This window comes from Herpailurus yagouaroundi, unplaced genomic scaffold, assembly GCF_014898765.1.
Source record: "Herpailurus yagouaroundi ecotype Mexico unplaced genomic scaffold, PumYag 164, whole genome shotgun sequence".
Lineage (NCBI taxonomy): Eukaryota > Metazoa > Chordata > Mammalia > Carnivora > Felidae > Herpailurus > Herpailurus yagouaroundi.
Genome location: NW_024412405.1, coordinates 41324096 through 41346877, shown reverse-complemented (window position 1 = coordinate 41346877; position 22782 = coordinate 41324096). Strand labels below are relative to the sequence as shown.

General features: G+C 34.3%; 1 protein-coding gene across 10 annotated transcripts in view; it reads right to left on the bottom strand.

Moving 5' to 3' along the window:
- The window catches only part of PCDH9 (protocadherin 9), a 927283-nt gene that overhangs the window by 566219 nt on the left and 338282 nt on the right, over window positions 1–22782 (bottom strand). For 5 of the 10 annotated variants that reach the window (XM_040487391.1, XM_040487394.1, XM_040487401.1 and 2 more), the window contains exon 3: window positions 14740–14841. The exons of 3 other annotated variants lie outside the window; for them this stretch is intronic. In XM_040487391.1, coding sequence (XP_040343325.1) covers window positions 14740–14841 — 102 coding nt within the window. The remainder of the gene's footprint in view (window positions 1–14739; window positions 14842–22782) is intronic. 2 more of the 10 variants (XM_040487392.1, XM_040487395.1) reach the window with 1 other exon arrangement.

Here is a 22782-nt window from a genome sequence, read left to right as displayed (position 1 = left end):
TGCAGCAGAACACAATTTTTTAGTTCATCGTGAAACTTCTGTCTGTTCCATCTTTTATGTCCTTTGTCAACACTTCTCAAGGTCAGGAGGGGGGAGTGGGGGAAGTCTCAGAGAGGAAATACTTGTGTTGAGTGGTTCTGTGATGCATATGCCTAAGGGTGCTGCTAAATAAGCCTTTTGTATTTTCAGGGAAGTGACTAAAGGGTGGGGACAGAGGCGCTGGTGGATCCCCTTAACCAGCTGTTCCCTGGAGATCCTGGCGCCCCATGCCCCTGGTTCTTTGTCACCTATTCCCTGGTGAAAACAAGAACTTTGCTCTCCCATTGCCGCTACAAGGAGACTAGACGCTGCGGTTCTGGAATTAAAATAAAGCATTCAGCATTTTAGGAGTCAACCTATAGAGACTCTCTTTTCTTTTTCGGCCACTAGACTGTTGCATTCTGAGAAAGAGGCACATGACAAAAAGCAAAGTTCACTCCTGCTGAGATGCTTTTCACTACAACTATGTACCACAGTGGTGGTGGTAAGAATAGTACAGATGCTTCAATTCCATGAAGGTGGAATAGTGACTGTGGTGTAGCATGTGGATATATGTGTATTGATTTTAATCAAATATGCTCCTCTGGGTAACAAAGACTTCTTGCTTAACAATCCAGTAAACATAAAGATGAGCCAGCAAACAATTTATCTATAGCATCTAGGGTCTCTGTTTTATATTTCTCGGCAGAGACCTGGTGCATATATCGGGTTTTATGAATTATCATGTCACTAATGAAAGATGTTAGATGGTCCATATATGGAAGAGTAAAAGACTCATTTCCTGTGGAGTTATAATCTCACTTTTTTCCTTTCTCTGGGGCATCATGATTCTACTGCTTTCAGTCTACACCCATGATGATATTTTCCCTAGCTGCATTTTTTTTTTTTTTTTGCATACTGTGAAATCATTTGCATACAGTGAGAGTCACCCATTCAGGAATAAAGTTCTATGAGTTCTGATACACACACAATCATGGAACCTAAGACGCTCTTAATGCTCCCCTTAGCTTGCTTCAACTTGAGACAGGCTCCTTCCTTACGCTAAGCCCTTGACCTCCCTTGTCTTAGAACATTTCCTTTAAAACAAAAACAAAAACAAAACTTGTAAATTCTGTCTCTGTCCTCTCAAGACATAACTTGGTTTCTCAGCTCTTGCCAGTTTCATGACTCAGGAATGTCTTTCTCAAAGACCTAGTGGTTATCCCTTTGAAATGTAATGTAATTTTTCATCAAGAAAAATGGCCTCCACATCTCCTGGTCTCTGTGGGAAGGGAGGAGCCTAACTTTGCTAAGTGCCAGTCAGTAAGCACAGCCAGTCTAATCACATTGACCAGCTTCCTTCCTAACATGCTCCAATCTTTTCCCACGAGCTCACCCCAATGCTTAAAAGGTTTCCTGCATTTGTTTCAAAGAGGATGAATTCATCTCTCTCCTAACTGTAGTCTTGAATAAGGTCTCCTTTGCCTATTTAACTCCATCAAATGCAATTTTTTTGATATACATACAACTACAATCAAATTATAGAACATCTTCATCACTCCAAGAACTTCCTCCGAGCCCCTCAAGCCCCAGCTCTTGGCAACCACTGATCTAAGTTCTGTCTCTATAGCTTTACCTTTTCCAACATGTCATATAAATTAAATTATACAATATGTAACCTTTTCTGTTTTTTCTTTCACTTAGCATAATATTCATCCATGTTGTAGCATGTATCAGTGGTTTCTTCGCTTCACTGTTGCATAGTATTACATTGTATACTACCACAATTTGTCTATGTTTTCAATCCATAATTTGAATTTAAATTTGGTTTTATTTATCAATATTTGCCTTATTTAAGATACTAAGTATTGTGTTTTCTAGATACATTCTGAATTAAGATTAGATTCACCCAAAAGGTTCTTGCTTTCCCTTTTTGTGTTGAGTGGAAGTTCTCCATGGTTTCAAATGGAAAATATCTCATGTAATAACTATGCCAATAAGTGAATAAACAATCCAGCCGCCTCTTTAAAAAACAATATCAAATCTATAAAATTTCAGTAAAATGCATATCTACAAAATGCTTAAAATTAAATATCAATATAAAATTTGCTGACATTTTATACTATTCATTTGTTCTAAATAGGTACCATGTCCTAAATATCCATTCCAGTCAAAATTGAGATAATTCAGACAGAAAGTACATTTAAAAAAAAGTTTAAGTTTATTTATTTATTTTGAGAGAAGCGGGGAGGAGCAGAGAGGGGGAGACAGAGAATCCCAAGCAGGCTCCACACTTTCAATGCAAAGCCCAAAGATACGGGGCTCAAACTCATGAACCATGAGATCATGACCTGAGCCAAAATCAAGAGTCAGATGTTTAACCAAATGATTCACCCAGGCACCCCCAGAAAGTACATTTTAAAGCTGCTTGGCTTCCTGGCCAAAAACTTGGGAATAACTATCTACCGATAGACCAGGAGTGTTGGAAAGTACAAGGCTACAAGAACCAATTTGAAAAGAAGTATAAACCTCTTCCCTAAAGGTATGTTTTTATTTTTGTAATTTTTTTATTACGTTTATTTATTTTTGAGAGACACAGAGACAAGGTGAGAGGTGGGGAGGGGCAGAGAGAGAAGGAGACATAGAACCCAACGCAGGCTCCAGGCTCTGAGCTGTCGGCACAGAGCCCGATGCGGGACTCGAACCCACAAACCATGAGATCATGACCTGAGTGAAGTTGGACGCCTAACCTACTGAACCACCCAGGCGCCCCTAAAAGTATGTTTTTAAAGAATATTCCTGTTGTTAGATGCAGGCTAAACTCACATAGTTACCTATTTTAAATGTATGGAGTTCATTATTTCAGAATTCGTTATCAAACTTACATGTGTTAGGGGATTTAGTTGGCTAGTTTGTTGGTTAGTTTGTTTAGTTACTTTTTCTACTTTAACTGACCCTGATCATATACCCTATATCAAGTAATGATACTCTATTTTCATAATACCCTATACATCTAACTGGCTAGTTTTCTAATATTAGTGGTCAATCTGAAACTACTTACATTTCATATATGTGAGCAGTACTTGACCAAATTAAATTTTAGCCATTCTTTTAATGTGTCCAAATTCAGAAACTGTCTGAATTGCATGCAAAATTCATAAACTTACATTACCTGACAAAGAAGTTGGAGTTGGCTGCCACCCAAAATGTAGCTCTATTTTTGTCATTTTTCACCGTGTAACAGTGTTTGTGCAATAATTACAACATATCATTGTGTTTGGGATTTATATTTTATAAAGTAGATAAAAACTAGAAAAAATAATTTCATATTGATCTTATTTCTGAAACATTCTTTGCAAAATTGGGAAAAAAAGAAGATACCATATTTGTGATAAGACATAGAAATCTTAAACCCCAAAACAAAACAAAACAAAAAACACACACATTCGAATGGGTAACAATGTCCAAAACAGCGAGAATTTGGCCTCAATAAAAAAGACTTTGGGCTGCTGCTTTTTTGAATGAATACTTATTTGAAAAATATGTTAGACATATATCATTTAAAATTTTGTCTGAAAAAGCAAGGAAGAATCAGAAACTTAAAAAATACTTTTACTTCTTTGGTAACAAGTGTGTGGATAATACATGCATACATGCATACACCTTTGACACCATTTTTTTTTTGTTTCCTTTTTGTTTTATTTTCTGACCTGCATCTTAATAAATGGAAGTTTTACTTAAATTTCAAGGTTCTTCATTTTAACATCATTAAATAAATTTTAGCATATAGTATCATTCATGGCCTAGGCTATTTGTCAAAGTGAGTTATATGGAAAATAGTATTAATAGGTGTTCTTTCAATTTGAGTCAAATTAGTTTACCACGGAGTAGGTAAAACTAAATGTAAATAGATGCATTTACAATTAAATTACTTAAGTGCATTTGTATGCTAACCCTACTGTAAATCACCAAGAGAAGTCACTGAGGGGAGAACTTAGACTCATTGAGCTTATACACCCTCTTTACAAGGCTGAGAGTTTACATCTGTAAACTCTACCCTCCGATTGGGATTTAGAGGTCACTGCCGAAGTGAAAGAGAGTTGTATTACACTGTGAGTCAGGAGGCTGGTCTCAAACCCTGGATCTGCTGCCATCTTTGGTGGAAGCATTAGAGCAGTGGCCAAGAGCACAACCCACAGATCTAGATTTTCTGGATTTGAATCCTGCCACAGCCCCTTATCTGCTGTGTGACTATACAAGTCACGTGTCTCCTATACCTTCCTTTATTCAACTATATCCAGAGTCATAGAAGAGTTTACCCCACTGAGAAGTTAATTCATCAAGTTAATATAATCAAAGTGATTTTGAAGAGTTATTGACCAATGGTAAGTGGTATGTAAGTCTGGGCTATTTTTTATCAGTGACTTTCAAATTTTTTAACTTGTCCCACACTGAGCAACTCATTTTACATAGAAACATGGTATAAGTGCTCAAATATAAACAAATGTATACATGTGAAGTAAAGTAAAATAATATTTAACAATTGTATATAACATATACTTCATATGTATCTTCTGTTTATTTCCCTTATCCTCTTCTTTCCTCATTCTATTCTGTTCTATTTATTAAATTCTATACAGTTTATTCTACTCTGTTCTTTTCTATTCCATTAAGAAAAAGCTGATGCTAAACCTCAGACTGAAAGACTTACTCATTTATCTACATAACCTATATACTGATCATTAATGAAACTCTGCCTCAGTCCTCCTGTCCACCTTTCACATTAAACCCATTAGATACTTCATAAAATTTGAAAATTTTCAAAAAGATCATATTCGGACCCCATTCCTGACCTGCTTAACAAGGATCTCCTGGTGGTCTTGGTGCCAAAATTCTTTCTCATGCATAATATGCTGTAGATACTGAATAATCGAGGTTTCCAGTAATTCCAAAATTGAAGAAATAAATGGCATTTAAAGAAAAAGTATGTACTTAGTCTATTCTTTTTGAAGAGTTCATCTGTATTTAACATATGCAACATATACACATAAATTCTAACATACTCCACTGTTTGTTTGAATCATCTAAAGGAGAAAAAGTAAATCTAGGTAACCACTCCTCAATAATTAGAGTGATTCTATGCCACTTCTATTTATAAATAAGCTTTAGCATTTTTAAACTCAAAATTATTTATTATAAAGCTAAAATAAAAGCTAACATCAAGACAAAGCTGGGTTTATGTAGTTTATATGATATGTATCATTGTCTATTTAACTGGCATACATAAGTGTGTCTCAAGCTTTTTAAATAGGTAAGACATTTTTATATCTATATCCAAAATTTTATGGACTATAGAACAGATAAAAAGACTAGCTACAATTCTATGTCCATACTTACCAAGATTTGGTGACACAACAAATGACATCTCATATGCCCTCATATATATCACTATATATATTTATAGAGTATAATAATAATATCTATGTTATATAAATATATATAACTAGTGTGAACATCCAAAAACCCATTTCAAGTTTGAAGTATCTTATTATAAGAATTTCTATATCCTATATGCATACATACAATTAAAATTGTTTTATAAAATACTAAATATCATCTATCATCTATCAAACATTATTCTTGGTAGATACTTGGAAATTAGAATGAGGATTTTATAATATGAAAGCTCTTGTGAAAAATATCTATTTAATTTGTCAATGTGCACTTCTAACAATAGATCTTTTGACTTCCATTTGATTTCCAAATCCCTTCAATGGTAACTAGAAAGAAATCTCACAGTTCAGAATCATCACAGAGAAGAAAATTTCACTCATTATTATTTCAACATTTTAATTTTCTAAAAAAATGTTAACATTTCCTAGTTTTCTATCTTTTCTATTTCTATCCTCTTCTCACATGTATTTGTATTACCTTCACTCTTCCCAATGGGTCTTCAATGTCCTGAGATATTTAGTGTCCCAATAAATTATTTATGAGCATGTACTCTATAGGACTTTAAATACAAAGCTTTCCGTCAGGCTTCTCTATTAGTATCCACAGATATATGCAGAACCTTCTGAAAACTCCACACATCTATGTTAATTCTATATGCAAATGCCCGGCCTGTATTAATCACAACATGCAACCTCAGTTGATTTAAAAAGTACTGTCAGGCAGGGATATTTTTCTCTCATTCTCACAGTTTGATATCATGTGTGGGTTCCATGCCGATGTAACAGATATTGATTTACACCTTTTTGTATTCTCCCTTTTGGTTGTTTTGTTATAATTTCAGGATCCTTCAGTGAAAGGTACTATGGTTGTCACTTGTTTGAAAGGCCCTTCTCTCTCTTTGTACACTCTATTCTCTCCACAAACAGCTGCATCACACTTGTCATTCTGAATGGCAAAGATGTCTTTGGCTGATAAGCCTATGTGCCTGTGGCACACAAAGTGGCTTCAAATGACTAATTAGCAGAAGCTGGGCCACAGCAAGGTTTGGTGCTGTCCATCAAGCATGCAACCATGGCTGACACCATCAGCAAATCTGTCAAATGTGGTTCTTCTTGTGAATAAACCCAAGGCCACTTACTCTGTGGTGAAGAAGAAATTGGCAGAACATGTATAATAAAAAGTAAAAGAGGGTGATGGCCATCCTTTACACAGGGTTGAGTAATGGAAAAAAAAAAAACTTAAGTTAGAGGAAAATTTGATCACTGATTTATAGCTGTTGCTGGAATACAAGGAATCAAACTGAAATCTTCTCCATGAATTTCCAATGGAACAATCCCCAATGGATCAAGTATATTTATTTAGCTTCTGGAAAACATTAATGTGCACTTTCTTAATAGTAGGGAGCTATTGGGGTGCCTGGGTGGCTCAGTGGGTTAAGCATCTGACTGGGTGGCTCAGTGGGTTAAGCATGATCTTGCAGTTCGTGGGTTCAAGCCCGCATTAGGCTCTGTACTGACGGCTCAGAGCCTCGAGCCTGCTTTGAATTCTGTGTCTCCCACTCCCTTCCCTCTGCTACTCGCACTCTCTCTCAAAAATAAATAAACATTCAAAAAATTTTTAATAAAAAATAAATAAAATCAAAATAAATAAATAAATAATAGGGGTTATCAATTATTACATATAAAATCAGATTTGCACATCCACATACAGATGCAACCTTAAGTAATATCTATTACATATATTCATATACAGTATGTACAATTATTATATATAAAATTCACTTAAAAATCCAAATCTGTAGGAATGCATCTATTAATATTCATATCTGATTTCACAATTGTTCAAAAGTTTTTAAAACAACAATATTGAACACGCATTGAGAAACATTATATAGTCACTGTTCTTAATAATCAAAAGTATATGTAGAGGGGCACATGGGTGACTCAGTCAGTTAAGCATCTGACTCTTGATTGTGGCTCAGGTTCTTGATCTCATGGTTCTTGAGTTCAAGCACTACATCAGATTCTCTGCTGTGGATTCTCTCTCTACCTCTCTCTCTGCCCCTACCCAGCTCATGCTCGCTCGCTCTCTCTGTCTCAAAATAAACTTAATTTTTTTAAAGTATATGTGGATATTGCATTACAAGTTTGATAGCTATTGCCATTCTCTATTATGAGCCAGGATGATGTCTTGATAATAGAGCCGAAAGACATCTGAATTGAGAAGAGAAATAACCCAATGGAAATTTCCTCAAACCTGTGATGCCTCTTCCCAACACCTAGGCTTCACACAGGCAATCTTTCTGAGAAACATTCTCATTTGTCCACAACCACAGAAATCACACCACTCTTGATCATTTACCTGGTAGACTCGTTCAAGCCTTACAGTAACATTATTATGTTTTCCTCTCCTAGGTTAAATTTGCTCCTGCCATGTGTTCTTGATTCTTGAACATATCTTACTGTACCACTGCTTGCACTTTATGGCAACTTGCTGAATATAAAAATGTGTCCCCTGTAATACCTGAGACAAAAAGAAGTACGTGTGCCTGCCTGCTCAGCGTGATGTACTTAGCATATCATGTAACAGAATCTTTGGTATATTTGTTGGATGAATATTTGTGGCAGGCAAGCAGACAGGGATTATTAATGTAGGATTTACAGACTGGCTTCAGTACAATTATGGAAAAGGTCAACAAGGGGAAGATGGGTAATTTGCTTCCACTCCACAGAACAGTCTCAACATCATGTTTATGGGTGAGAACAAAGGAAAAGAATGTCTAGCACCCAATCTCTGTTTATCTGGCTTAGGGGATGTATTTATGGCTCCATTTAAAAAAATCAAATCAAACCACATTCAGAAGGCAGAGATAAGTAGGAGAGATTTGGTGAAATATGTATATTTTTATATTACTCCATACTGCTAATACCTCCTATGATTTTCAAACATAAGTTTATACTGTGAAACAACAATATTAATGTGTTTGTAGAAAACATCATACATAGGCATTAGACATGAATGTATGTAGTGTCTGTGTACTATTGTACTATAAATTCTTTGACTTCTTAGTAATTTGTTTCAAATTTATCTATACTGACTTGGTAGCAAATAAGTGGTAATTAACAAAAATTCAAAGATGTAGGGAAAATTTATCTCTATATAATATAAATCACACATGACAAATACATAATAAGGAGACTTTTCAATCAGTCATTAAGTATGGTTTAAAATGGTAGTCAGCAACTGTCCCTGGATTTGTTAGAAACTGTCCACAAGGCTAATCTTACATAAAATGGCATGTAAGTAAGATCTTTGACTTTTCCCAGTTGGGCATGTGAGAACTTAACCCTAACAAGCTGCAAACCATGATATGTATTTTTTGTTATTTTGCTAAAGTGCAGATTTGGGTCCTTAATGATAAAAGAATGAAAAGAGGAATAAATCCTTATCTAGTGAGTGAGCTGGTCTGTCGTGTAGCATCCTTTCTCTACTGACTATAATATATGCAAAGTTTCACCATAAGTGACTGAAGTGTAACACAGCTTTTATCATTTTGGCGGGTAATCTTAGATGTTACTGAGAATTTAAATATTTTGATATACTGAGAATTATTCCCAAAATATATATGTATATCAATGTATATAATCAGAGTGTGTGTGTGTGTGTATGTGTGTGTGTATATCTTAAATATTTTTACCTTTGGGATTTTAGAAAAGGTAAATGAAAAAAAATGAAAACAAACTGGGTTGTGAATTAATTTGGTATTATTAGATAAAATTACTCCCAAATATTATAACATGTAATTATTGCTAAATGATTTGACTATTAATTACTTTAACTTAAAAGCTGATATCAACTGTAATCTCTATTCTAAGGACAGAACACATTTATTCTTTGAAAATTAAATGTGCTTGGGTCACACAACTATATAAAACACCAAAAACAGGAAAATGTAAGTATGTAGAATAATATTTCATATACTAGATTCTGTTTATTTAGATCCAGACTGTTAGTTAATTAAGTCAAAGTTAATCTGTAATAAATACAGAAAAAAGGAAAGACAAGAGAAGAGAAAAAAGAAAAGACCAAGATCAAGTGAGACAAAAGTAAAAGCCTTTTGGCTTTATATCTTTCCCTTTTTATTTGAACGTAACAGATAATGTTATCATTTTGCTATTACTCCATTTGGTATTATTAATTTAAATTAGAGTGTTCTATGCTATGGTTACAAACATGGAGAACCACTGTTCTCCTAGCTCTCAGTGTGCCTTTGTTTCGGTGAACCCAAGCTCAAGGTGTACCTGTAACTCCATCTTTAATGGTGGGAAAAGTATACTTACCTGGAAGACTTATTGTCCTAAATGAAGTTATGAATGTGAAATGCAACACACAAAATAATAGTAATAATCTAATACATTTTAATTCTATTCTCTTCCCACATGCTCCTCTCACTCTCCATTTGACATATTTTTATTCTGTTAAATATTTCCATCAAATGACACCATTGGAATGTTTGTGAAGCCAATGATAATTTAACTTCTATGTATCTCTGACCAGCAAACCCTGTGTCACAAATTTATGTAAAAGGTTAAAAACATTTTCCTTATCAAAACTGTTTTCCCAGTTTTGGTCTGGAGATTTATAGTAGTGGTCCATCCAGGGATATCTTGATCAACCATCTGTACCCATGAATTTCACACTTGTGATAACTGCCACATTTCCAAAGTCTGGCGGCTAAAATTCATACTTATTTTAAAAGTCTTCCACCAATCTCCCTAACTCTTAGAGCTAAGATTTTCATCTGACATTGATTTTCGGATTTCATTGCTACAAGGAAAAAGTCTTATCTCAAAAATTCATACACTGAACACTAGACCATTTTGTAAAAATACTTTAGCTCAAGCATCAAAAACAGTGACAGGGAACAGCTACTCATACTGAGATGCAGTCTTGTGTGAATTCCAATAACTATGAGGCATTTTCCTACAGATTGCAGAATATAGACACTGAAAGCTCTATCCACTTGCATCCTATGCTATTTCATGGGTAAAGGGAACTGAACATAATAGAAGGGAAATGACAATAAAATTTATGGATCAAAGAGGCTTAGTAAAGGTAATATGCATTTATGGCATGAAAACAATGTGCACTTATTCATTTCTATGCTTGTATTTTAACTATGAAGGCTTTGTGTATCCAGTGACAGAGCTCTGTCAGGAAAACTTAAATATGACAATTCGTTTAAATTCCAGACCTTATTTAAAATCTAGTTTAAGAAAAATTTTCAAATATGAACTATTTTCTCTAACATTTGCATAGAAATTTTTTTACGTAGCTTAGAAGTAGTCATTAGATCACTCGAGGATCAGAAACCCTGGATCTAATCCTAGTGCTATCACTAGCTAGCTCTGTGACCTAGGGCAAGCTCCTCCATCTTTCTTGTCTTCAACTTACGCCTCAGTAATATGAATATATAATCTCCATGGTCTCTGATGACTAAATAGCCTGCGAATTTGTTTTGACTTCAATACTATCTTAGGGTAATTAACCTTGTAGTTCCTGTGGTTATATTCCAGCTCCATCAGTTACTACCTGTGTGAATGCAAGCAACTTACGTAACTTCTGTGTGCCTCAGTTTCCCTATCTGTAAAATGGGAATAATGGGGTTGCTGTCAGAATTAAAATGAGCTACATTTTAATGATTCTAATATGTAAGCTTTCTTATACTTTAACATAACTTAAAGTGGGATACATATTAAGGAAATCATATATAAGCACTTACCAGAGTTTAATCAATAGCAATTCTTCTCAATGGCAAATGAAATTATAGCATGGGTTATGCTAAGCTGTTATACATTAACATCTTAACATCATAGATTAGACAAAATTTGGTAATATAGATGAACAGTCTGGAATGATGTCTGCTAAAAGATTACCCATTAGCTGATACTAGCATTCCTCTATGAGTGAGCAGTAATTGTTATATCTAAGTTAAGCATGATGGGCAAAGTCCGATAATTTAAGAATGATTAAAACTTTGCTGGTCATACAGCCTTGGTTTTGTGTTGTATCTAAAGTTGTAATACAAACTTAATAGCTTCATTCAGATTAATCAATATTAGTTGACAAAAATATGACTTTCTACTTGAACAGTATGGCTTTATTCAATTAAATATTTTTATGATAAAAAGACCTAACATGTTTTTTTTTTTTACTTTAGTAAAGTGATTAAAGTGGGAAAGTATAAATTGTGAGAAAATAAAAAATTAGTAATATATTTACCAGGCTTACCACATTATTCGATGTAAAGGAAAAATAATAACAGCATAGCACAGGAACCAACTTTGTAGGTTATGATCACTTTCCATTATTAATTTTCAAAAATGATTAATATTAGATCAAGAACTTTTAAGGAACTGGTTATTGAAACTATCCCCTTTGTTATTGTTCTATAGACATTAAACATTATACAGAAACCGTGTTGCAGAATGCTTTTTTTTTAAGTTTACTTATTTTGACAGAGAAAGACAAAAAGAGACAGATAGAGAGAAAACACAAGTGGAGGAGGGGCAGAGAAAGGGAGGGAGAGAATCCCAAGCAGGCTCTGTGCTGTAAGTATGGAGCCTGATGCAGGGCTCAATCTCATGAACATTGAGATCATGACCTGAGTTGAACACTTAACCAACTGAGCCACCCAGGTGTCCCTTACAGAATGCTTTATAACACTGCAAAACAGGCATTACTTCTGTCTCCAAGTTTTATTTTCTAAGAAACCTCAGCAGAGATTATCTAGATGTGTTAAAAAAAAAAAGTATACTCAGTAAATTAGGTATATGATGAAAAGCCATTTAACAAATAAGAAAATGAAAAACCATTTAAAGGACAAAATGTAAATGATGGCCAAATATACTCATAAAGAGCTTGAAACAGACCCCAGCATGGAGTATCAGTGCCACAAAAATATCAGATGTCAATATCATTATCTTTATTTAGTATCATAGACCACTAGAAAGAGAGAGGACCTTAGAGATGACCTAATCTGAAACCATTCAGACTACAATGGGCCTGGAATATGATGGTTAAATGAGAATTTGGGGATTTTTAAAAAATAATTTGTTTACTTTCTTTTGTTTATAAGTATAACACAGATTTACTTTCACTGTTCTTTGATAATTGGAATCATAATATAAGTCAACATGATAACTTGGAGTATCATTTTTTCTTTCTTACCTATCTTCTCTAGACAAATAAACTGTACAAACTGTGCTCTTGTGCATTGGGCCTTATAAAATATCCAGGGAAGAATAAAAATACCATTCACAGAAAACTATTTTAATTTTGGCTTATTTAAATTCTCTACAAAAAATAAGGAAATCTTCAGGATTTTAGTGGCTTTCAGAATGTTGTGCATGGGCTTTGTAAATATTTACATGAGTTTTTATTTATGAATAAAACTTATTTATTTATGCCATAAAATAACTGTTCTTGTGTTATTATTGGATGCAATAAGGGTGATTCATGGGAGAAATTTCCATGTTCTACACACTTGAAATAGACACACTAATGATGATAAATCAAGAGGTTAAATTATCATTCTTCTCTCAACTGCCAAGTGATTGAGATTTTGGAGAAAGAGGAAATAAAAGCAAAATAGGAAGAAGAATATATGCTATAGGTAAGAAGGATGCTTCTGAATAATTAGATCCACACAAAGAAAAATAAAATATGTGAAGGAAGTATTAGGAGATAAAACTGTCCAAAATATCACTTTAACATTTTTCCATCTCAATTAATGGTTTGTTAGAAAGAAGTTGCTTACTCAGTAAAATTTCTATTAATCAAAATAATTTCTCTGACCTACATTACTACTGGGAGTTTTGAGAATGACAGATGCCTTTACTTGGCAAAAACTAGTATGAAAAACCTGTACTGGAGCACCTGGGTAGCTTGGTCATTTAAGTGTCTGACTCTTGATTTCAGCCCAGGTCATGATCTCATAGTCATGAGATTGAGCCCTGCATCAGGCTCCACACTAAGCACGGAGCCTGCTTGGGATTCTCTCTCTCCCTCCCTCCCTCTCTCTCTCCTCTTTCTCTCTCTCTGCCCCTCCCCCACCCTCTCTCTCACTCACAATAAATAAATAAATACCTTTAAAAAGCAACTCTGTACTACTACTACTACTAATAAAAATGTTTTCAATAACTTTAAGGAAATTGGGGAAAAAACTAGCTTCAATGAGAAAATAGAATACATGCTATTAACCACATATACATATACATACTATCTATCTATTCATCATCTCTTGCAATCCATATGTTATGACTGCAGAAATACATGAAACAAATATGTGTGTGTTAATATTAAAGTTAACTATTGAAACCCAATTCCTTAAAAACATTGATCTTAAAAAATTGATCTATTTATAATGTGAACATACTCAACACTACTAACTGTAACTCTAAAATGATTAAAATGGTAAATATTATGTGTTTTATACCACAATTTTTTTTTATTTTATTTTATTTTTTTTATTTTTTTTTATTTTTTTTTATATTTTTTTTACACAATTTTAATAAATTAAAATAAATATAATAGATTTTTGCAACCAGTCCTGTTAGAACGATTGGTACTAGAATAGCTCTCACGACATAAAAAAAAAGAAAAGATAAAAGAAAAAACAACAAAATGTGGATCTTCTACATTTTACAGTGGATGGACTCATTAAGCAAAAAGGAAGGTAATTTTTATTTTCAATTCAAAAAATGAGGAAGTAAAGAATCAAGCTGAGAAAAGGTAGAAGAAAGAGAAAAGATTAATAAAAATTCCAGTTACCCTGTTCATATTAAGCAACATGGTCTTCTCTATCTTCCCTAACTGTAGGATATGAAGCAAATAAATCTTTCAACAAATACATGTTCACATCTTTTAGCTCAACTAATAAAAATGAATCAATTAAGAATCTTTAACTCCAAAAGAAAGTTGCTCATTACTTTCTCCAAAAATAGGTAATAATCAACACTTTGCATTCAATGGCAAGAATATTGAATTTAATAGCTGCACTATTACCAAAGAGGAAAGATATTATTGTTTGCTTTTTATTCTAAAATTCTTTATTTAAGTTGTTTAAAAAAGTACTAGCATAAAAATATGAACATAAAAGAGGATGGCAAAGAAAATGTTTATAATAGTTAACTCAGACTATATACAATCACTAGGAAAATGCAAATTGCTCACTACTAACATGGTCTCTACAGAGATATGGCATACCTCGTAATGGCTTTCTTCATTCTCCTGAATGTGGAAACCCGCAGAGCTGGGACATTTCTGAGGAGTGACAGGAATATTGTCACTTTTGCTGTGTGAGTTACACTGAAAGAGATTACCAAATAATTGTGACAAACTACTCCACATTCAGGGTGTCTATTGAGAGACATGGCTGTTTGCTAAGAGTCTAAGCAAAGGAGTACCATTTGAACTAGCAAGCATCTATACTCATAGGTACATGCATTAATATGCAGCCTTTACCAAAAAAAGAAAAAAAAAATCCCCAGGATAGACAAATCGTCAAAATTTTTAAGCGAAGCTAAAGAAATCTCAAATGTAGTTATTTTATTTTCACCCTTTCTTTTTTTAAGCAATATGTTCTTATGATTTGGGTAACTAAATCTTACATGGTGCTACTCTTTGTGTGACATATTATTCAAGTGCTTGATATATACAATACACATGGTAACAGAGTTATTATTATTTTTCCCACTTACGGATGAGGAAGATTAGGCGTACAAAATGCACTTCTCAAGGTTGGGCTGTTACCCAGCTTTCTAGGACCAAGCAGTACCTTCTCTACTACCTGCATGGCCTTTATAAATGATACATTTGAAACAGACAAAATTGAAAAACTAAAAGTTTAAGGTCCTAAAATATTACATCACTTTTCTTCTGTACCAAATATCAAGATTCTTTGAAACAAGTTAACGAAAATAATTCACTTGGAAAAGGATGTGAATTGGGGAAAGTAAAATATTGAATTATGGCTTGGGCTTTCTCCATGAAAATATTAAAATGGTTGTTTTCCACATTCCTTACATAATTTTTATATGAAAATAAGATATTATTCACTTCCTGTTATCCTTGCTTCCTTCTTTCCTAAATCTCTTATTAGATTCAAGGCAAGGAATATTTATAAGTACTGCTGTTTGGCCACTTATTAAACATAACATTGAGATTTCTAAGGTTTCTACATTAATAAAAGATACCGTAATGCCTCCAAAAAAAGGTTCACCATTGGTATATAACCTTTCCTCTCCTGTATGACTACAACATATGCACAGATTTGTATGACATAAGTAGGGAAGATACTATTTTTTCACACTAGTATGCCATATTTCAATTAACTAATGAAATTTTACTTTTCCCATGCCAAAGAATAATCTATTAGAAAATGACTTTCAAATACATTTTAAAAGCAAGTTAATTTTAGAATTTAGTATAAGTTCAGTATGTTTTTACCTCAAGACCACCATTTTATATATTTAAATATATTTTTAAACACATTACATTCCTTAAGACTTTTTATTTTGAAATAGTTTTAAACACGGAAAAGGTGGGGAATAAACACCAAAAAAGACTTCCAGGATTCCCTTCATTACAATTTCAAATATATCAGTCAATTACCTCATTGTTGGTTGGTTTAAGGGAAATAGCAATATGACAGACTAGGAAGACATGACTCTCAAACCCAAACCCAAACTTTTTCGCATGAAAAACACTATTGTGTTCCTGTCTTCTGTATAAACGGTATCATTTCAACCCTGTTCAAAACTTACCTCCTCTAGGAACTTTTCATGAGTAAGTAAACAGGTAGCAATAGCCATTTTAAACTCTGCTTTTAACCTAAGTAACTTTAAGGTGTAGTCTGTAAAATGCTGCCCTGCCAGTGTTAATTCCTGGCCTGTGCCTAAGTTTGTCTGAATAACTTCCCTGTTAATTATGAAGTACTGACTGTCTCTCGTATCTCTCTACAGTGGCTCCCTTAGCTTTCTAAAGAAAAAAGCTTAGACCTTAAAACAGTTATTTTCATTTGTGATGTTCCTAAACATTTTAATCATTCAATTCCTGTCCCTAGTCCTTCTAACTTTTCATGCTGTTTAATCTTTTTTAAAACGTCTCATGTTTGTGCTATGCAGTTTTTCTCCCTAGAATCATTTCAATTCCTGTGGCCTGGCAGTGGCCCTCACCCTTGCTATATATGGGAATGACCTGGGAAGTTTTAAAAAATACCAAAAACGGAGTCCTACCTCACACCAGATAAATTAGAGCTCAGTTAAAAACATTTTTTAAATACTTAGGTAATTCTAATGTGCACCCAGAGTTTAGAATCCCTGGGTTAACATTTGTCTGGTGCTCATGACAATACAGTAAATTTTGGCCTCGCTCCTCTTTTGATCTAATCTCTTGCTCTTTAGTATTTGTTTTCCCTTTTCCTGATATAATCAGTCATATAATTAGGGTTTTTTGTTTTTTCCCCACAGATTATATCATAATGCCTTGAACCTGAAAAATATCTCATATTTGTATAATACTTTATACCTTTACATATGAGATTTTATGTATTATCTACCAGAAACCTTTGCAGAGAGGTAGAAACATAAACCTTCTTTAACAGATGAGGAAGACAGAGATTCAGATATATTCAATGCCCTTCGTGTGAAGATTTGCCAAGTGAGAGAATTCCTAAGTAACAAGAGTTGGGCTATTTCTCCTCTGCCATATCTCACTTACGTAATTCATTGATTTGCTCACTGATGCACATATTCTATTTGGCGTGTTTGTTCATTTGCTGAGTGCATACTGTGTCAGGATTTTATTGGTTCATTAAGATGTAGCATTTAATATCTGTAATACTCTCACTCTAGCAGTGAAACCACACATAGAAATAACCATAATGATATGTGAAATTGCCACATGAAAATGTATGCACAGGTTGCTAAGGGACAAAACAGATAGAATGACTAGACTCCTGGGTTTGATACATGGGAAGAATCTGGAAAGATGGGCCAATGAAGGAATCATGGTTAGCACATAGTCACAAAAGAACAAACAGCATATGCAAAGGCTAGAAGACATGAATTCTTGTGACTCTGTAAACTGCAAGGATTTTGACGATGCATTAACCACGGACCCTGTGAGAACTCATTTGGGGATAGGGACAAAAGTTATTAGAGCATCTTACTTAACAGTGGATCCAATGATGAGAAGTTACAGAATCAGGCTTAACATTAGGAAAGACTACCAAATAATGGGATAGGTGCCTCATGGTGGTGATGTCACGGATGAACTTTAGTCACCATCCTCTCTCTCCCAATAAAGAAATATAAACAAACTGAGTGTGTTTGCAATAGGACTGTGATGCCTGAGCAAGTCTCTCCATCCCAACAAGATCTCACTCAGCCCTAAGCCTCTGTGTCTAATTCTGGAGCAGCCTGTTTGTAGAGCAGCAAATGGTATCAAAGGAAAAGTTTAACTCACTTTTCCTGCCTCATTTTTTAAGATTTTTGAGTGTTATGATGCAAATAGCCTCTGGGGATTATAAGTCTATGAGCTAGAGAAAAAAAAGAAATTTTAAAATAACACTCTAAACAATATTTTGAGATCAAATACTATAAATAGCCAAAACTTTAAGAAAACAAGTTCTTAAGTGAAGAACAATTTAATCACCAGGAATCCTTTCTAACAAGTTGCTATTTCAGGAAGGGCTGTAGCCTGAAATGGAAAGAAGACTTATTATAAGTGTCTCAAGATTTCACCCACTAAAAACTTTTGCCAAATTTGATATGAATAACTATATAATGAATTTTGGTTAAGATGAATTTGCTAAATCAGATTTGATACTGCAGACAAATCACTTGAGAGGTCCAGAGCTTGATAACAACAATCATAGTATATGGGAAAAAAAATCACTGTAAATACATTTGTTTTATACTTTAGAATCCATTTGATGTTTACCATTACCTACAGTTAATAGTCTCAATTTAATATGTGCATAAAGTTTGCTTCTCCAAAACACCCATTGTAGTTCTTGGGAAATTGTCATTTATTACCTACAGAAATACCTACTCAAAAAAAAAAAAGCGGGGGGAGGGGCCCCTGGGTAGCTCAGTCGGTTAAGCAACCGACTTCGGTTGAGGTAATGATCTCCAGGTTCGTGGGTTCAAGCCCCGCGTCGGGCTCTGTACTGACAGCTTGGAGCCTGGAGCCTGCTTCGGATTCTGTGTCTCCCTCTCTCTCTCTGCCTCTCCCCCACTCATGCTCTCTCTCTGTCTCTCAAAAATGAATAAACATTAAAAAAAATTTTTTTTAAGAAAAAGAAAAGAAGAGACGAGAAGAGAAAAAAGAAAGGAAATACCTATTCAAACTTGCCTCATAATCAGGAATATGAGCTTTTTCATTTTTGACCAATTTTTGAAAAGGGACTTCAGAGCCATGATATCAAGAGAAGAATATCAACAGTAGCAAAAGCAACAAAAGTTTAATGAAAAATCACGTAAGTAAGGCACAGCTGTTTTCTTTGCAAAAAAGGGTTGTTGTGGGTTTTTTTTTTTGTTTTTTGTGTTTTCTTTACATTTTCTACCCAAGTCTATAGTAGCAACAATATGTCTTTTTATTCTACTCCTCCTCCTACCTTCTTATAAAATCAAGGTAGTTTGCTAAAATTCAATGCCACTGTTATAAATTTCATGCAATCATTATAGAGGCAGTAGCTTGTAATTCTGTGCTATAGGTTTCATTAAATAAAAATTCCATTTGTTAAAAACTCCCACTGAAAATCTTATTCCTACCCATTTTAAGAAATTATTTTGGTGAAGAATTATAAAAGTCTTAAAACTTTTGATTAAAAAGAGCTCTGAGGTTAGTAAGATATTCACATTTACAGAAAAGAATTGAAAGAACTGTCTGTACTTGGTGTCTTCAGCATCTGTGCATTCCTTTCGAGGACCCATATGTGTCCGGTTTCACTGCACCCAGCCCACTGAAACTGCTCTGTCATAACCACCAATAATTTCCACATTAGTAACTCAAAGAGCGATTCTCAGGTCTCATCTCATTGACACAACTGATAACTCCTTTCTTCCGAACATATTTATGTCTCCAGCCTTCGAGGACACCACACACTCATGGTTTTCTTTTTACCTCTTGCGCTCTCTCTCTGCAATCATTTAACTGTTCATGTTGTTATTGTTGATGTAAAAAACAAATTGCAAAGCATAGAGAAAATGAGGTCTGAGTACTTTCTCAGAAAGTGTCCTCTCTGATGGTGTTCTCCATGGGTTCTTAAAATACTTTCTCAGATAGACACATGAACAATTTCTTATTTACAAGCCGACAAGGGAAGGACTCTTAGAATATTCCTAAACATGCTTACTTGAAAGAAGATATTTTATGAGCATTTCCAGAAGCTGATGAAAATTTATAGTTTAAGAGATCTGTAGGGTAGATTGTTACCATTTCTGAAAATGTGGTCGAATCGCTTACTGTCCTGAAGCCTACCATGTTTCAAATTAGGAAGCCTTGAGCCTGGCTATCGACAGCCTTCTACTATCTTCTATATATCTTTCTCCAATGGTTTATTTTCTTGTCATCATTAAATATAATTAGAAAACAAAACTAAAATGTTCGTCAAACTGTGGTGAACACAAAGGTATTCATCTTGGGTAATAGGTATTTTGATTTAAAATTGGGGCACCTGGATGTCTCAATTGGTTAAGTATCTGACTCTTGATTTTGGCTTAGGTCATGATCTCATGGTTTGTCACATCATGCCCCATGTGGGGTTCTGTGCTGACAACACAGAGCCTGCTAGGGATGCTCTCTCTCCCTCTCTGCCCCTCCCCTGCTCCCTCTCTCTCAAAATGAATAAATAAAATTAAAAATAAATAAATAAAACAGAATAAAATAAAAATGCAGTATAATAAAATTTAAAACCAAATGCCATATAAATAGCTATTCAAATCACAGAAATACAGATGGCCAGAATATATATCAATTTCAAGGTAGAGATTACTTAAGTAAGATGAGAAACAAAGATAAACCATCAAAGGATTCAAAAGGAATATCAATTATACCTGTAGTATACAGGAAATGTTTATTTTTTTTTAAAATTGTTTGTTTTGGGGCACCTGGTGGCTTAGTTGGTTAAGCGTCCAACTCTTGCTTTCAGCTCAGGTCATAATCTCACAGTTCATGTGTTCAAACCCTGCATCGGGCTCTGTGCTGACAGTGCAGAGCCTGCTTGGTATTCTCATTCTCTCTCTCTCTCTCTCTCTCTCTCTCTCTCTCTCTCTCCCTCCCTCCCTCCCTCCCTCTCTCCCTGTCTCTCTCTGCCCTTCCTACATTGGCTTGTGCATGCTCGCTCTCGCTCTCTCTCTCTCTCTCCAAATAAATAAATAAACTTAAAAAATTGTTTGTTTTACCAATCTGTTTTTGAAAAGAGTATTTTTTCTTTAAAAATTGGAGACAGAAATATTACAAAATGTTAATATTGTTACATGTTAATTGTCATATGTTAATTCGGAGTACCAGGGACCTACGTATTTTCCTTATTTCTCTTTAATTTTTCTAAATTTTTCAAATACCTGAATGTGAATAAGCACATAGAAAGCATGGCTTTGTTAAAAATTTCAACAAGATTTTTGACAATGGTTGTAAAACAGTTTTAAAAACCATAAAATCTTGAAATTGTGCATCTTCAGAAGTAAAGACCATGTAGGTGTTAGGTGTCTTCTGATTTGGCTCAGGGTCAGTTCTCCCCTTGTCAGTAGAGAATGTTTCTCTAAAGCCAGGTGAGAAACATGCCAATTTTTCCTTCTCTAGTTCTGCAGCATAAAGGTCTTTCTCTACTTTCTTTAAATATAGTTTCCCTTTTTTCACTTTACAAGGGAACATGATTATCCTGTTGACAATTTATCAGGAGTATGTAACATAATGCCTTCAGCAGCGCTAGATGTTTTATAGGTATTTTAAGTGAAAATTTTAAGTGAAGTAAAAGAATAAATGAAAGTCTTTACAGTGACTTATATTCACCTAGATTATTTTGGCTTCTAACTCTCCAGGTGATCATTTCTTTGTAGCTGTTCTCTTTTTTTGTTTGTTTGGTTTGGTTTTTCTTTTTTGTTCCCAACAGACACATTCATTGCAATTAGCATTCCAAAATTAGTATTTTGTCTCACAGATGCTATCACAAAAATAAGGTGCACTAGTAGCACAGATTGAGAGTACCTGTGGTAGAAACATTAAAGCAGTGGCTTTAGTCTTCATGGTTTGTTTCTCCAACTGGACCCTCAGCAACTCATGGCAGGAAGCAACTTACTCACAGTACTCTCTTACCTAAGTGAATACGTTTGAAGTCACCAATTATACACATGAACAAATAGCTTCTCTTCAACTGCCGGGGCCTGCAGCATTTCCCTACCCAGGAGACTTTCCCAAGTCCAACTTTGGTTCTTCCAGGGCAGTAGACCACCCAGCAAGCAAGTTGACTAGGATCTGCTTCAGAACTCCCTGAACTGACTGATAACCCTTATCACTTTGAGTTAATTTCCCCCACCCCTCTCACAATCCCCATTCCAGATGTCCTTTCAGTCCAGAGACACCATTCTCCTTTCTTCTTGTTATCTCAAAATTACCTCCTCTCTTCTCTTTCTCAATAGTACTTCTTTTGCTCCCTATCCCAACAAGCCTTTTGATTTTTAATCCAGGTATGCAGAGAGACTAGCCAGATAGAGGTGGTCACTACTGCTCAACAAACAGCCAAAAGTTGACCGTTCCAGGTAGGATTTATGAGAAAAGAAAAGAAAAGAAAAGATGATTCCATATAGTCTTTTGTCACAGGCCAAATACATTCAATTATGGTTCCTTGTGAACAAGTGAAATTAACAATTAAAAACGTATTTCTTATTGTGCATTTTGTTGTTGCAAGTAGATCACGTTTAAAGCATTTGTAGAAACTTTCCCTCAATTTACTACTTAATGATACACTAAATGAAACCCATTTGTTCCCAGTCAACACACAAGGAATACTTTATAACCAGAAAAAAATCTTAACAAATCTAAGTTTAAAAAAGATTGGAAAAAAATGTTAATAATGTGAAATTAAAGTCTGAGGAAATTCAGTAAGAGGTATACAGCTCAAGCACCAGATGAAATATCTTATTTTTTTCTTTGTTTAGAAATTTCTCTCTCCTACACTATTCCAAAATTTAATGGTCTCTATCACCAGCTGGCTGATATTTTTCAAATAATTCTAACAATTTA